Genomic DNA, 15,918 nt, shown 5'->3' on the forward strand with positions numbered 1-15,918 from the left:
GCAGGCCTTGAGCTCTCAGAAAGGTCACCCTGTCCCTTTGATGGTGTTTTGATTCATCCCTTCCTCTTTTCTCCACTCCCACCCTTCCCTTTCACCCCCATTTTTTTCTCACAGGGAAACTGGAGAGCCACTACCACCAGGGTGCCAAGAAGGGACTGGTCCCATCAGCTGCAGATTGACTGTAAAGGAGAAGCTGAAGAGGTCAAAAAAACCAACTTCTTTCCCCCCACCGCTATTTTTGCCAGGAGTTTCCAGAGCTGACATATTATTAGTATCAGTTTGGTCTTTTTTTGAATTCCTGGTATTTGTATTTAATTAATCAATCCTGGTTAATTGTATAGAATACAAAATTGTACGATTACAACTTTTGTGAATGCATAAATAATTTTCTTTCTTGTTTTAATTAAAGAACGCATTTGGCAAAATGGAAAAAGACTCTTTTGAAATGTTTCAATGATGCCATTTTCTCAGGGTGCAAGAGATCATTTTCTTTTTTTAATGTTTTTATTAACCTGTCTGGTTAAATGAGGTGACAGGGGAAAAATGAGTTCAGCTTTATTTTTAGTTGAGAGCATAATAACCACAGGAGAAATGCGGTTCATCTCTTCTCAACAGAAGCAAGCCTGTCATTACCCTTCTCACACCTAAAGCCTCATCTAGACCAACAATAGCAGTGTTAAAAAAAACACACATACACAGAGCCCTCTCATTAATTTCAATGAAGCCGTTTCATTGGCACAGCAGGAGGAAAGGCAGAAAAATTGATCATGTTCCTGCAGCGTGATCTAACATCACCCAGCAACACACTGATTAGACTAATCAAATATACAGCTGGTCCACGCGCTGTAAACTTGAGCATTGTGTCAGTTACTTTGTTTCCCCCGCAGTCTTTAAATGCACAGAGAGAGTTATTGCTGCCGCGATAACCTTTCAGAGTCCCTCCTCAACCCTAAACCGCCGTCTGATAAGCCCTCAGACTCGGCAACTCATTCAGCTGCTCGGATGGTATTTCGTCTCCTCTGCCGTACCTGCAGCAACATGCCCGCATGGAGGAAAACCCTTGGAAGCAGGGGTATTTTCAGTCATAACACCACAGATTAGCTGGCCTGTGTCTGTGCTCCCAGCTCACCACACGACTTTAAACTAGTTTTTAAAGATTTTTCCCCAAAGTCAACACCTTTTTTTTTTTCCTTTTCAGTTGATTGAACGATAAAGGTAAGAATTTCTCGTGGATCTGGTCCGTCGCACATCTTCTCTTGCTTTAAAAAAGAAAAACACCAAATCTCCAGCGAGCCTTCCAGACCTGCATGCTCAGACAACTACCACTGAAATCATTTGTTGAGTTTATATTCAGGCACACATAAAGTCTTTGACACCTCTGTCATTAAGTGCTGCTGTGACAGGCTCTGATTGATATTTCTGACATGCACATTTCTACCTGCTCTTGAGCTGCTGCGTGTTTACTTCCTTGTAAATGTGTTGAGTGGCTCTTTGACTAAGCTGTTTCTTGCCCTGGGGCGTATTTCACCGTGAAAAGCATAGCATGAATCACCAACACACACACACACCCATCCCGAGTTGTTATGTTTTCGCCTGTGCCTGGCATTGTAATTCTCCGTTGATTAGCTTAGATTTACTCTTGTTTGAGTTGCAGATTAGCTACAACTCTCTGCTCCACTTCATTCAGAACGAGGAGGCATAATTGCACCAACCCTCCCAGTAATCTCCCACCCGGAGAATGTAAGAGGCCTCTTTTGTAAAGTTTCTCAATAGGTGTTTTTTCAAGAGAGGTTGCTTAAGAATTTACTATATTCATCCTGCAGTGAATCAACGATGACAGCTACTTGCCCTGTGGGTGGCCTTTTCTTCTGTCTTCGGGATCGGGGACATTTCTTCGGATGAGAACAGACATCCAAGTTCACATAAACAAGGGCTCTGTGCTGCTACGCTGCACAATTAAGCGCATGCAGTTTTTACTAAGCCTCTTTAGATAAACACCATGAGATCATATGCTGTTGGTTTTTCGTGCACAAAAGATGATGCGATGTGTGGAGGAAATGCTCGAGGTGATCCATTTTATATAGTAAACCTGACACGAAGTCGGAGCCACGGTGAACTGCAACAGATGAAAGTGCTGGCAGCAAATCATCCGGATTTTAAAGTGTCTGTAAAGTGTTTTTTCTCAAAGCATTTCTAAACATGCTAGTTTTCTCTAGAAAGCGTGACTTATTTCTATTTCCACACAATCACAAAACTATTTTAGTGAGTGGGAGTGGGGGTGGGGGGGGGGGGGTGTCAAGAACTGGAGAAAAGTATCATCAAGAAATTCAAAGAACAGACAAAACCAGACAGAAGCAAAAAGTTTCAAAGATCCTTGATAAAAAAAAAAGACTAATGATACCCCAGAACCCTGAACGGGACTGAACTGTGAGGTTGCATACCAAGAAAAACTTCTACAGAAGAGACCCCCTCAAGCAACTTGAACATAATTCAAAATACAAGTATGCTGAGGACAACCTGGAGAAAGATTTTGCGTACTGGAAGCTCATCCTTTGGTCAGATGAGACGACACTAGAGCTGTTTTGCCACAGAGAGGCTGTTTGTGTTTGAAATAAAAAGGGAGCGGTGAACAATGCAAAGAGCATCATCGAAGCGAAACGTGGTGGGGGTGTTATGATGTGGGAGTGTTTCAGTGCATCTGGAACTGGGAATCTCGTCAAGGTGGAAGGAATCATGAATAAAGAAGGATATGTGAGATTCTGAAAGAAAACCACAAGTTTCAGCAACAAAACTGTGTCTGTGTTGTCGCTTTGTCTTCCAACACGACACTGACCCCCAACATGTGTCACTCCTGGTCAAGAGCTACCACCAGAAAACCAAAGTGAATGTTATTGACCGGACTGTCAAAGACACAGGTTCATACCAGACCATTGAATTTGGAGGAGATTGAGAGATTCGCCAAATAAGAACGGGCTGGGATTGCACAGGAGATGTGTGTCTGACTTTTGTCACACATGCGTATCCTTGTGGTTGTTTCCTAGCTAAGAGGATACACAAATGACTGTTAGCATCAGGGGAGTTAATCATTTTGTCTCTGGTAGTTTTTGTGAAATTATTTTGTTTTCAAAGTAACATAATGTCAGTGATTCAGCTTCTTCATCACACACCAACCACCCTGCTGTTAATTCTGCTGGTGAACAAGGGAGAGGAACTAATCAGAGTAGATGAAGCAATATAACAAGCATGGCATCATCCAATTTTGAGCACCACCTGTTTCAGAAGCAGGAACTCCAAGTACAATTCCTGCCACCCTCCAACTTTGATCCGTTTAGCTGAAGTTATAAATTAAATTAGACATAAATAGGATAACCTGTTTATTTGTCATTAGGGCTGAAATGATGCCCAACTGAATTTTCTAAATGAAAAGAAATGTAATTGACTCCTTTCCAACAGCATGCCCTCCTCACCGTCGAGCCAAGTTTCCAGTTGTAGAAGCAGCAGGACCTTTGTGTGCTTGCTGAGAGACTGATTGGTCTGAGGGCACAGGGTCCCATCCTCCACCGCCACCCCCATCCCCACAGGCCTGGAAGAGGAATTAGTGCTTCGCAGCACTTCAGAAGAGGTGGTGGCAGGCTGGGGAACAATACAAACCCGGTAACAGCTTATGGCTCATCCATCTCATAATCTGTCATGGATCGCTGCCTGTCAAGCCATGGTGGTTGTACAAAAGGAAATTTTGAGGAATGAGTGGGTCAATATTTGCTCATTTAAGACAGCTTGACCGCAAAATCTGACGCAATGGTCGCTCGTTACTTCAAAAACATCCTGGGATTTAAGACGGTGTTTTCATCTCAAGCCATCAGGACTTTCAAATGGTTTGTGTGTGACTTGAGAAGCCAGATGCCACTTGAAGATAGATCTGTAAGCTTAATTTAGCACATTTGATGGTAGGGGAATTATGTTTGGAGGGAGTTTAGCTAGGTGTTTCCAGCTCCACTAAGCCAACTCAGCTGTAGCATCGTATTTACTGTGCAGCCACTGAACTTCTCATTTAACTCTTGGCATTTCCCAAACTGCTGCACTATTAATTTCTATAGCTCATACCCACTTGTTCACAGTCCTCACAGCTTTTTTTGTTGTTGCATGAAATCCCATTCCTTCATCACAACTGATGTTGATGCATAAACTAAAAGAGCACAATTGCTATCTTTTCCATTCAGTGTAGAATCTACATAGTCCACAGATCTAAGGTTGGGCCCCATTGGAGGAGGGAAGGCGCATGAGTCTTTTGAAAGCTTATATTCCCTCAAGGGCAGTGAGAAATACACACAGTGGGAGCGATAAGAAGTGGATCTCTTTATGTGACCACAGCTCAAGAAGAGCTATGACCTGCTTGCACCTTAAAAGATGGGCCACCGTAAATGTTCATATCAGATCTATAAATTACCTTCTCCACAAATAATCCTGATCGGAGAAATAAATAAATAAAAGAAACTATCTCAGATTCCGAAAGCCTGCTGACCTGACTTCCAGGATTCACAAAGGGAGTGCAGTTGCATCAGTTCAATTAAAAATGGATTTCCCATCACAAACGGCTTTCAATTGCTGGCCATTTCTAAAGATCCACTGATAAGAGGTCAATTTAATCCCTGACCTTTGACCTTGCTGTGCTCCTGAATGAGATGGTATCTGTAGTGACACAAATGGAGTAGGTGATACTTAAAATTATGGCCATGTTGATTTTTCTCAAAGTCAATCCGACAGAAGCGCCGAGGGAAATTGCTCCAAAACTCCAAACTAAACAGACTCTGGGGTCTTTAAATCAGAATAAAATGCCCACCTACAGAATCCCCCACCAAGAAGTCTTCACAGCTTTTGGGTCTTATTAATTCACATAATGCCACACTGTAGACATTACTGTAGACCGTCTATCTTCATGGCCTCCTCTGTCAGGAGGATTAAATCTCTGAACATAGTGATTTGTAAAGCCTTAGACTCTTGAATATGTAAAATAGTCCCTTCCAGGCTTCTGTTTTCTCAGGAGCAAGCACTGTAACAGATACATAACATGATTACTCTGGATTAACTATTTGCATATTGCTATATGATAGACAATAAATACAAACACTTTTTTTGCCAACAGCTTGTTTGTATAAAGAGTTGCAGATGTGTGAGAAAACTGCTGCCATTTGAGGACACGAAAGATTAAAACTTTTAGGAAGGGGGGGAAAAAAATCGACTGTCTTCTAATCATCAAACTGACAATAAAGCTTTTGTTCTCAGTCTCTTACATGCAAAGATGTCTTTTGCAAATGCCTCATGACTGTGGTATGATTTCTGTTTGACTAATTGGGTCAAACCCCAAGTTTGTCCCAAATTAGATGCTTCATACAAATTTAGAACATGCAGTAAAAGATGTCATTGCTTTCATGCTTGATCTCATTTTGCTTGTCAGAGGAGGGGTGCGTTGCTATGAGCGCAATCTAGACAAAAGAGTACATCTTTAACAGTCTGAACCCCCACCCCACAGTTTCCTTTGATTGAGCCTTTTTATGCATTATTTAGGTCATGTATTTGACCTGAGATTAGTCTAGGAAGCAGATTGGTCTTACAACTTTGCTTTAAAATAATCTCCCCAGCATAATATATCTCATATTACTTTACTGACGTCTATGTTCATTATGTTGATTAATTCTTGGCTCTTAAGTGACCTTATATTCAACAAGGGTGATTTCTCCTCGTCTTAATGTACTTTGTTGTCTGCATGACTCCAATCCATTACACGACCTTCGCTGATGGCTACAACCAGACAAGTCAGGTCATCAAATCCCAACAACTGCAACTCATCTTCTGTCCGTCTCATTCTCTCGCAACGCGGGGTTCGCTCATTCACTGCTTCCTGTGAAAAAGAGGAGTGTACATAACGCTGTAACACTTTATAATACAGCCCCCAACTAAAAGCATAATTACCCTGTAATTCAATGGCATTTCAATGTACTTTATGTGAAATAAGAAAGTAAATATATTTACCTACAAACACTTAAAGGTAGGTAAACTAGAAAAAGAGTTTCACAAGTTTTACAGGAAACAAAGAAATGATTATACTGTAAATAATTTTAAGTACTGCCAAATTTCTTGGTAGTTTTGCTGAAAAACAAACTATATTTCCCCATCTTGTGTTGTTATAGTAATACTGTAATAGTGGTATTACAGAGGAAAAGAAACATTCCTTTCCTGTGCAGTCCTTTAAAAGTTATGTTTGAACTGTGAAAGAAAAAATATAAAGTTAGATTTACATAAGGTCACACAAGTCCGCAAAATGTGATGGCGTTTATTTTTTCATGTAACTTGGTGAGACTGAGAGTCCTTTTTCATATTTGGATTGTACAAAAGATTAATAACACAATATCCACCCTGCACATCAATATAATTAATATTAAATAAAGATGTAAAAGGGAAAGCTCCATAATACAGCCTGCCCCTTGAAAAGTACAGCGTATTTATAAAGTAAGGTGTCGAAATATAGTTTGTTTATATGTAAAGTTAGCATAGAAGGCACCTTAAGGACAAAGGTCAGTCTTTCAAGGACGCCCGTTTTGGACTGAGAAGACAGAAGGTTTGAAAGAGGAGTAAAGGAGACCATCTATGTCCACCGTGAACGACCATCATTAAACAGAGGTGTCGGCTTACGACATCAGCTATGAGCCACCTGCAATGCAGTCCTGAAATCCCTTCCCAGGGGTTTCAACCCCCATTCACACCTTGCCTCAGGTAACCTCAATAGTTTACGTGATAGTGGGGTGGGGTAAGGTCTAACAGAGGTTTCACCTGTCTGCCCGGGTGATGGGGATGACCCACGGCTTTTTTGACACCTCAGCTTACGCGACTACTCACAAGATCAATAGTAGGTTAACGACCCTCAGGACCACCTCCAAAGAAGACGGCCTCCTCTAGAGGTTTATTACACGGGACTGAAAAAGCCTCTTGGATTCCTCCTTTTCCAAGCTGTGAAGGCTACCACGACCTGGATGACCAAGCGCCTACACAGACAGAAAGAATGGATGGTTCTAAAGAGCTCGCTGAGTTGGAAGATGGTGCTGTAATAGGATATCACCATTACAGCAAGTCAATTTGTAACGTTTCTTCACTTGTCGATGTTCCACCATCAGCTGTAAGTGGTGTAATTCCATACCGGAAGTGTTTAGGAACCACAGGAACTCGGACACAAAGTGGCACATCATGTAGGGTTACAGAGCGGGGTCACCAACTGCTAAGGCCCATTGTACATAAAAGTCACTAATACTCTGGTGACTCAGTAAGTGCAGGGTTTCAAATGTCATTAACATCAGCACAAAAACTGTGCACTGGGAGCTTCATGGCACTGGTTACTATGACGGGAGCAGATCCTGTAGGTGTAACATGCTTTTGTCCATATAGTTTATATGGGTACAGATAGAGAAAATATTATGCATACACTTAGAGGCATAAAACTGTGGACTAGAGCACTTTTTTGTAGTCTTGCCTATGGCTAATTACAGCCATTTTTACACTAGACCCAATCTCCGACCTTTGTGGGGCTAATATCCTCAAAGAAGAAGCTGGTGTGCTGATGGACGCAGCAGATTGCTGTCCCTCCCTGAGCCTGGGTCCTGTTTAAAGCACTTTCTCTATTATTGTTGGAATATAAAGAGCTTTGAGGTGACTGGTGTTGTGATTGGTGCTATCTAAATAAAACTGAATTGACTTGGATTAATAAAAACTCTCACCATTCCCGCCATCGCCATTTTCATTTGGTGCTAATATTTTTTAAGTGGTACTAAACACAAAGTACAGTCAAAGACGATGGGATTGTAATGGTTTCGTGAGGAATTTAATTGTAAACCAAATGAAAGATTTCAACAATGATGGCGCTGAAAAACAAGGTTATTACCCTTCATTCTCAAGGGGGGAACGAATGCCTGCATGTAACAGATTCTTGTAACATTTCAGTCAAAGAAAACAATAAACAAGTTAATGTCATGCACTAGAAAAAAAAAATCAATCTGAGCAGATGTAAATGTAACAAGATTAAATCAGCAGTGTTAACAGTACATGTCACATTTGTATCTTTACATTTAGACTTAATCTGTTCAAAACACAAGATGTTATGTAAAAAACATTAAGCTGAGATACCTTGCAATTTAAAAGATGTATTGTTAGCACAAACATTAATGATGGGACATTTCAGTCTGGAGCAAAGTGAGGACTAAAATGTGAAAGCATTAATGTGTATGACAAAAACAGTCCATTCAGTAGGCTTTGCCTTTTTAATTTAGGTAAGGACGATACATTTTTATTTTCTGTGACTGTGTTATTTCATGTCATTTTATTCTGTTGCATCAGTTTCTTCAACAAGGCTGTTAGCTGATATGGATTTTCAAACATGTGCTAAAGAACAAGTTTCTTACAGATGGGCTTTGGGGCTTTACAGTTTCTTTTATAGAGTAATGGAAAGATGATCACATGAATCAAGCCAGCCCCTCTGTGATTCCACATGGCTGGCTGATTAACCCCTCTTCACTGATGGAAAACACATGGCGTCCACACAGCTTGTTCATTTCAGGTTTTAGCTGGTGTGACGCTAAGCAGCGAGAGCACTTGGTTTGGAGCCATACAGCCTTGAAGGGCAGCCTTCATCAGAAAGCTGTCCCCCTCCGGTCCCCACTGGCCACTGACTGTTATTTAGCTTTCCAATGGAGGCTGGCTGTTCCCTCGGGAGAGCAAGAGTGTGCCTGCCAGCAGGAATGCATTGGAGGCAATAGAGGAAGATGGAGGATGGTAAGTAGCTGCTGCCGCTGTGTTTCCCTCTGTGTGAAAATGAGTCCATTAATTCAGCCCCCTCCCCTGCCTCTCTCCGAGCCCTCCCTGTGCCTGTTGTCTCTGTTTGTTAGCGAGATGATTCCTTCTGTCATGTCAAAGGCAACATTATCATATTCTTGTTGCCTGGGAAACCAGCACTGAGCGAGACAACGACTTAAAGCCTTCGTGGTGTTTGAAGCTGGTACACATGAAAGGTTATCCGTGGATCTGGGAGAACTGGATTCATGACATGTCCAAGGGTCTTATTGTTGGAATCTTTTCCTTTGCCAGCTTAATGTTTTCTGAGAAACTCCCCGTCAGTTGTTGTTATAGATTCACTTCAGCAAAATCTGAACCCAGCTGGCAGTCACTAAGGTAACATGTCCAATTTGCCTCAAGCGTGAAGATCAAGTTTTTGCCTCCGTGTTGCTTTCTTGTGTAGAATCACAGTTTTTACAGATTTAAAAGTGTTGTCATTCAACAAAATGCACATTTGGTTCCCCTTTTTTAAAACCGAGTTAGAGTACATTCATCATGATGCGTCAGTGCTGCCACTTTCTAACGACAAAACATCCCTATGGGCTTGTACAGGTTGAATAAGTCACATACTAAGTGTATTTGATCATTTATAAGCCAGTTACGTGAACATTTGGGTTGCCAGGTTGTGACAAATCCCTTTGGTCAGTGTTTACCCCTGTCCAGACTCCAGAGTAACACCTGCTTTATTGTTTTAGGTAAGCTCTTTAGTTCATCAGGTAGACCGCTCCACTGAACTGTTCAGCCACTTTCCTTCTGGAAAAGGCTGGTAGGGAAAATATGAACAATACTGCACTTTTTAAACATGTAACATTCCAGGGCAGACCAGGATTACTCTAAAAACCATTTATCAGTTTCCCCCCTGCAGATCTGATGGCTTATTACACGGTGATGAATCCATATGTGACTGCCTAATAATAATAATTACTAATTCCCTAATGAATTTTTTATACACAATTAATTCAGTTTTTTTTACATGGTCACTCCAAGCTCCGTTAATAAGTGTTGGTATGTGTATGTGTGTTATTACTCTTTAACAGGCTAAGTGTGATTTAGTAGTTTTTAGAACAACGTTTACCAGCAAAATCTTGAAGTAATAATTTTTTGAACTACTTAATCAGTGTCTCATATTGTTGTCAAGAAAGTTTGGTCCATTTTTCTCTACAATGTCCCTTTAATTCACTGAGTTTGTGGGCTTGTTTTCACCATGTGTTTGACAGTTAGTATGAGGTGTTTCTGTTGATTTGGTATTTGCTAAATATGCCGCTGTTCATTACTGAAAAACTCTGGTCTGGATACTGTTTGAAACATGTTTTACACATTTAACATGCTAACTGAGGTCTCTAGAGGCTGAAATGTACCACCTGGATCCCCCTCCCCCGTTTTTACAATTTCCCTGAGCATTGTAGGGTCTGACCTTGTGATGAATTTGCTAGGACGTCATACTACTTAGAAAATCGTATCTACACACACCTGAACCCCTCAGACCAGCAAACTGCTAAAACATCTGCGCTTAAAGAGGCAGTCGGATTTGCTGATGATTACTTCAAGTACATTTGATTGGCAGTACTTGTTTGAGACTGACCCTCTTAATTCCTACGGAAGCAGTAAGGGGAGCTAGAGTCCTGTCACACGACTGATTTAAAAATATACCTATGATGTTGACCTTTTGATAGGCCAAGAGTAACTGGCATATTTTTCGGAGTGTACTGACAATATCATTAGTTGTGTCTTATAAACACATGATGAAGGCCAGACAATTTATGTCTGACTTCCCATTATCACACAGTCATCAACAAATCATCATCATCAGATTATTAGCATTTCACACAAAAAAGTGGTCTATTGTCTACTGTTTGGTATTTTCTAATGTTTTAGACACTTTTATGTGAAGGCATTATTTAAAATATTTTTAATGTCAAATCACATCATTTTTAAAAAAAATGAAGAGTCACTTAAGTGAGTAAACTACAGACAATTTATGGAGGATTATTGGTGTCTTTTCTGGATCATGGAAGGCTGCATTTAACATTTTGATGTTTTGGGCTGCTAGTTGCATTTGGTAATTGTGCTCTGTCCTACATTTAACAATAAATCTGAAATCGGTGTTATTTATAGGAAAGCAGTATTATTTATAGATAGCTTAAAGAAGCCTTACTCCATTATAAGAACTGAGAGAGGAGAAGATTGAACCTATGACCTCAGTATTTTTTAAAATCCTGGCTACGGCCCTGTCTCTGTGTAAAAACCACAGCAGCGGCTAGAACTGAAAACTAACACACACACACACACACACACACACACACACACACACACACACACACAGAGACAGTCACAGTCCAGGCTGGTTAATCCAGTTCCATGCATTGTACCTGACGTATCCCAGTCCATTCCGAGAGGAACTTCTCTATCCTGGATTTCCTAATCGCTGCTGCTGGTTGGCTACATTGTATCAGTTCCCACACGAAGAACCAGCACGGCGCTCATCCAGAGACGGTGAATACGGAGGAATTAACCTGGATTGAAAGCTATTTGCTGTGGGAATAATTGACAGAGGGTCGCTGGAGAGGACCGGACTTGTGTCTGGCTTGAGACGGCACCGATAAAAATGCGCTCGGGACTCGGCTGTTTACGCTGTGGACGGTATCTCGAAGTGTGATGGCAGAAGTCCAGTGAATCGCTGGCCTCCCCTCCTCTCTTGTGTTGGATGTCTTGGGGAGTGCGCTGCCACTGCTTTCTGGTGCTTCAGATTTTTTTTAGAGGTTTTCTTATAAGTAAAGCATAATTACCGTTGATTTGTTCTTTTTATGGAGCATACACCACCATGGGCAGACCACGGTTTGGAATAGGAGTGTCTAGCTAAGTCGGTAAGTAAGTACATTTTTTTTCTTCTTTTTTTCTTCTTATTGTTGATAGTGCTACGAGTCGTTAGCCATTTAACGTTAGCCTTGTGTGCATGGCAAGCTGGCTAGCTTTACGTTATGTAGCCAACACAGCATGCAGCAGCAAGCAAGCTAGCCAAGGCTGACTGCACTCTGAGCTCATTGTTTGTCTGCCAGAGAGCTAACGTTACACTTAGATTAGCTCATTACACCGAGCTAAGTTAGCTCTATCTGCTTCTTGAACTTCAGCTAACGTGTGAAAGTGAAGCTGGTACCGTAACCGTTAAAGCACTGCTAACAGATTCTTTAAGTTGAGCTCACGGGTCGTGACAGTTACCCTCGGGGACTGCAATATTTATTAGCCCCAGAATACACTTGGCTGACTTCACTAATAGTTTTTGTTTTTAAACGACCCCCCCCCCCCCCCATGTTTGGAGATAAAATATGGATCTGGGCAGATTTGAAGCTGCAAATTCCGCCAGTGAAGTGACCACAGTGTTTCCCAATCTGGGTACCGGGGACTCCCAGGGGGTCTCGTTAGTGAATTGCGAGGGGCACTTAAGTAGACATGAAAATGAAAGCCTGATCTTTTAACGTGCTACTAGTGATGATTTAGAGCAGAGTGTGAGGATCTGTGTGAATCTGTTTGAAACCACACGTATACTGGTGTTAACACACACACACACACACACACACACACACACACACACACACACACACACACAGAGCAGTGTAAACAAGTGCTACAACTCTTGTTACAGGTTGTGGCTTCAGACAAAGTGCTCTGTATTACAGCTAAAAATTTTACAAAATGGTGGATCATGTTAATATGTAGCTATGGTAAGGACTTCCATGGAACCCCCCCCCCCCCCCCCCCCCCGAAAAAAAAAACAAACTAAAACTAAAAAAACTAAACAAGTCACGTTTTGTCAGCTCATGTTCTTGGGGGTGTCCCATCTCAGTGAATTGAGTCATTCAGCTCAAGCACAAGATTTCCTTTTTAACAAGACCACTGTGGGCTAACCCTGTGCTCTACCCCATGGTCTGTGCTGCTCCATGGACTGTAACAGGACCACATTAAAGACTAGCAAAGTAGTCTCAGTCTAGTACTTAGCTGCAGGTTAAAGTGTTCAACATATTCATTAGTCAAGATACAAGACTGCAGTAGTGTTAAATGTATTTTTATTTATATATATCTCAAAAATGCTCCAGTGTGCAGAATTTTATTATTTTTTTTTTTAACAGCATGGGTTCATTGGGAAAAAGTGAGACATGGTTTTAATTGTTGTGCAAGCTTGCAACATAAACGTGTCACAGGCTTTGCACAATCCTGCTTAATGTGTACGATGACCTAGTGCTGGCAGTCAATTAAATATGATTTGTTGAGGACATTTGTCATTTGTATTGCACATTTCTGTTTTTGCAAGCACAACCGCTAAGTGCTTACAATACAACACTCAAGGTCTTCCATGTGGCATGCCTAAGTGTAAGGATATCTGGCGTGGGTGGATGATCTCGCAATGAGATATTTGCAAGCGGTTGCAGAACCCCAAACTTCAGATATTATTACAGAGTACTCGAGGTAGATGGATAAGTAGGTGAAGCTGATGTCATTTTCCAATAATAGGTTATGAGATTGAAGTACAGAAATGAAACAAACTACAATTTGTCCACCATGAAGCCTTAACAATTTAAATTTAGTGATAGAAGTAACTATCTTCTTACTTTAAGAGCGAAATGCTGTCTGAGCCATCGACTGTACCATCCACCCAAGCCGTAAATGAGGTGAAACCAATGCAAATGAGTGGAATGAGTGGTTCTTTTGTTAATGAAATGTATTTGTTTACACAAAACTACTATAGTTGACAGTAACTGAATACTCAATCATTAAACATGTCACTGGTTTCTCAAGAGCCTCAGGCATTCCTGGCTAATGCTTCATTTACTATTAAATCAGGTTGGATACATTGTCTCGCGAAAACTCTGGACACCATTTGAAGACACTTTTCTGCACTGTAATATTAAGCTACTTTGGAATAATGTGCATGAAGCGTTTGTTCCCTATTCGGCAATGTGGGACGTGTTGGAAGTTGTTTGAGTCCAGGCCAGTCTGCAGCAGACCTGTGGTTTTCTCATACCAGCTTTTTGGCATAGAGGTGTAAGAGTTCCTCATTTAAGACTTGGTATGCAGTCATTAAGGCCTGACGGGACTTAATGATTTCAAGTGACTTATGTGAAATAATGTCAAGTCAATAGAAATTCACGCACGTGACCCAAGGCAGCATAAAATGCATTCGTTCTGAGGTTTAGTGACGGTTCATATTATTTTCAGTGCAACTAGCCAAATAACCTATATCAGAGCGGGCAGCAAAAGGATCACCTTAACCAGACTAACATTAATTTGCTAGTGGTTCCAATAAATGATTGAGGTCTTTTACGCTTGCTGGAAGAGTGTTTGGTCACTACGTATTATTACCGACTTGTTTTGTATTGATTTCTTTTTGAACACTTTGTTTTACCTAGAGGTTTATTACTCATTCTTCTCATGTCTTTGTCACATTGAAATCAATACAAAAGACGGTAATATAACAGTGTTAAGCCCAGAGGATTTGCCCTGAAATTGAATTCATACATGTGAAAGCACTGGTGTCCCTTTTAATAATAGCAATGTTTCCACAGAGCAAACATGTCCTTTGCTATTTTTTCTTTTGGTGGACAAAATTGAGCAATTTCACTGTAAGGCATAGAGCTGGCATAGCTTTCATTCCAGCTCAGTACCTTTTCAAAGGCAGTTCCTCTCCATCTGATTACCTTTTCTTTTTTTCTTTTTTTTTTAAGTAGTAATTTGTTTTAATCATTATAAGGGTGTTAGGATCCTTGTTATAGCATGGCAGATAGATTTTATACAGTCTGACAGACCATAGCTTGTGAAGTGACTGAACACGAGAGCAACGCCACTTGAGGAAATTCCCATTTCCTTATTCAACAGTATGATGTCCTTGATAACTCAGCTGCTGGTATGTAATGTTTTTAAAGGACAGCAACTGGCTGTAAAAGTTACTAATGTACGTGATGGCACTGGGCTTTGGCTCAGATTTGTTTTGCGTTAACTGTGACCAGCCTTTCACCTTTTTAAAAATCTGTTGTGCCTCAGACTATATACCAAAGAAACACTGTGCAAGAAGAGCATTAAAAGTGTTTGTTTTGAGGTCCAGGGCATTAGATTAGTCCAGGACAAGGGGATTATGTTGGCTTTGTAAGGCTGCCGTCATGTTGTGGCCACACACCAGCTGATAGCAAACTCAGAAAGGATTTAACCTATATCCTCAAAGGTAGCTGGTCATTTGAAGGCTTACGGTGCCTTTTATTTTCAAACCACTTGAATTAAGCCTTTTTTACAGGTGCACATATATCCACATATTCAATTATACTCCTGGGTTTTACATTAGCAATGAAATGGATCATGAGGAATGAGACTCATATGGATTCCAGTTCCCTTTGTGAAGTGGCGAGTGCTTTAATGCAGTTAGTGTCAATAGGCAGGTTGTGATTAGATGAAAATCTTTGTACTTTAAAACATACATGCAGCGTTTCTCCAAGGTTAAGATTCTTTTGAAGCGATCCACTCTGAGTGATGGGGGGATGGGCTTATTGAAGCACTGCAGGGAAGCTCTAACATGGAACGCTTGAGTGCCTTCAGAAAAACAGCATTACCTACATGACCTGACCTCCAAATTGTAGTCAGTAATTGTTAATGCAATATAGCACTTGGTTAAAATAGCTACTTACCTACCTACCATAGTGCATACTGTGTTCCATTGGAACAGCTAACCTGCAGAGGTGCAGCTTTCGCTATTTCCTTTGCATGTGCACACAGTTGAAAAGGAGTGAGGGAGACACCTGGGACTTCATTTCACACTTCTAGCATGAAGAGAAAGTAGCATATGCTTTGGTAACCCAATATGTTCTGATGGCATATTTAAATCCTTTTTTTGGGGGGACAACAACTTAAGAAAACGGTTGATTGTTTATATTTTTAGCCTGTGCCGCTGTGTGTTGCACACTTGGCTACCTGTGAATTTTGACTATGCTGTATCTGCTTGTAACAGCTGACTAGGTCTGCAGTGAGTTCAGACTTTGATTAAACAGTTCCTGTAATCAA

At 40.9% G+C, this 15,918-nt stretch overlaps 2 protein-coding genes and 1 long non-coding RNA gene across 7 annotated transcripts in view; 2 read left to right on the forward strand and 1 right to left on the reverse strand.

Moving 5' to 3' along the window:
- trip4 (thyroid hormone receptor interactor 4) overlaps positions 1-427 on the forward strand; it is an 89,241-nt gene extending 88,814 nt beyond the window's left edge. The window contains exon 13 of the mRNA XM_086293002.1: positions 115-427. Coding sequence (XP_086149128.1) covers positions 115-179 — 65 coding nt within the window. The 3' untranslated portion in view covers positions 180-427. The remainder of the gene's footprint in view (positions 1-114) is intronic.
- Positions 428-5,319: 4,892 nt separating this feature from the next.
- LOC147339342 (uncharacterized) lies at positions 5,320-12,087 on the reverse strand. The gene is made up of 3 exons (XR_015129138.1): positions 11,247-12,087; positions 6,895-7,040; positions 5,320-5,899 (listed from the first exon to the last, which is right to left on the reverse strand). It is a non-coding gene; the product is annotated as an uncharacterized LOC147339342 (long non-coding RNA).
- znf609b (zinc finger protein 609b) overlaps positions 11,185-15,918 on the forward strand; it is an 82,003-nt gene continuing 77,269 nt past the window's right edge. For 2 of the 5 annotated variants that reach the window (XM_086292953.1, XM_086292990.1), the window contains exon 1: positions 11,190-11,741. The gene's annotated coding sequence lies outside the window, so the exon portion shown is untranslated. Of the gene's footprint in view, positions 11,746-15,918 lie in introns of all 5 variants that reach the window. The other 3 variants (XM_086292980.1, XM_086292961.1, XM_086292970.1) reach the window with 3 other exon arrangements.

This window comes from Aulonocara sp. 'chitande type north' Nkhata Bay, linkage group LG1 (genome assembly GCF_057382095.1).
Source record: "Aulonocara sp. 'chitande type north' Nkhata Bay isolate Kocher_YH1m ecotype deep benthic linkage group LG1, A_spYH_male_GT1.1, whole genome shotgun sequence".
NCBI classification, from domain to species: domain Eukaryota; kingdom Metazoa; phylum Chordata; class Actinopteri; order Cichliformes; family Cichlidae; genus Aulonocara; species Aulonocara sp. 'chitande type north' Nkhata Bay.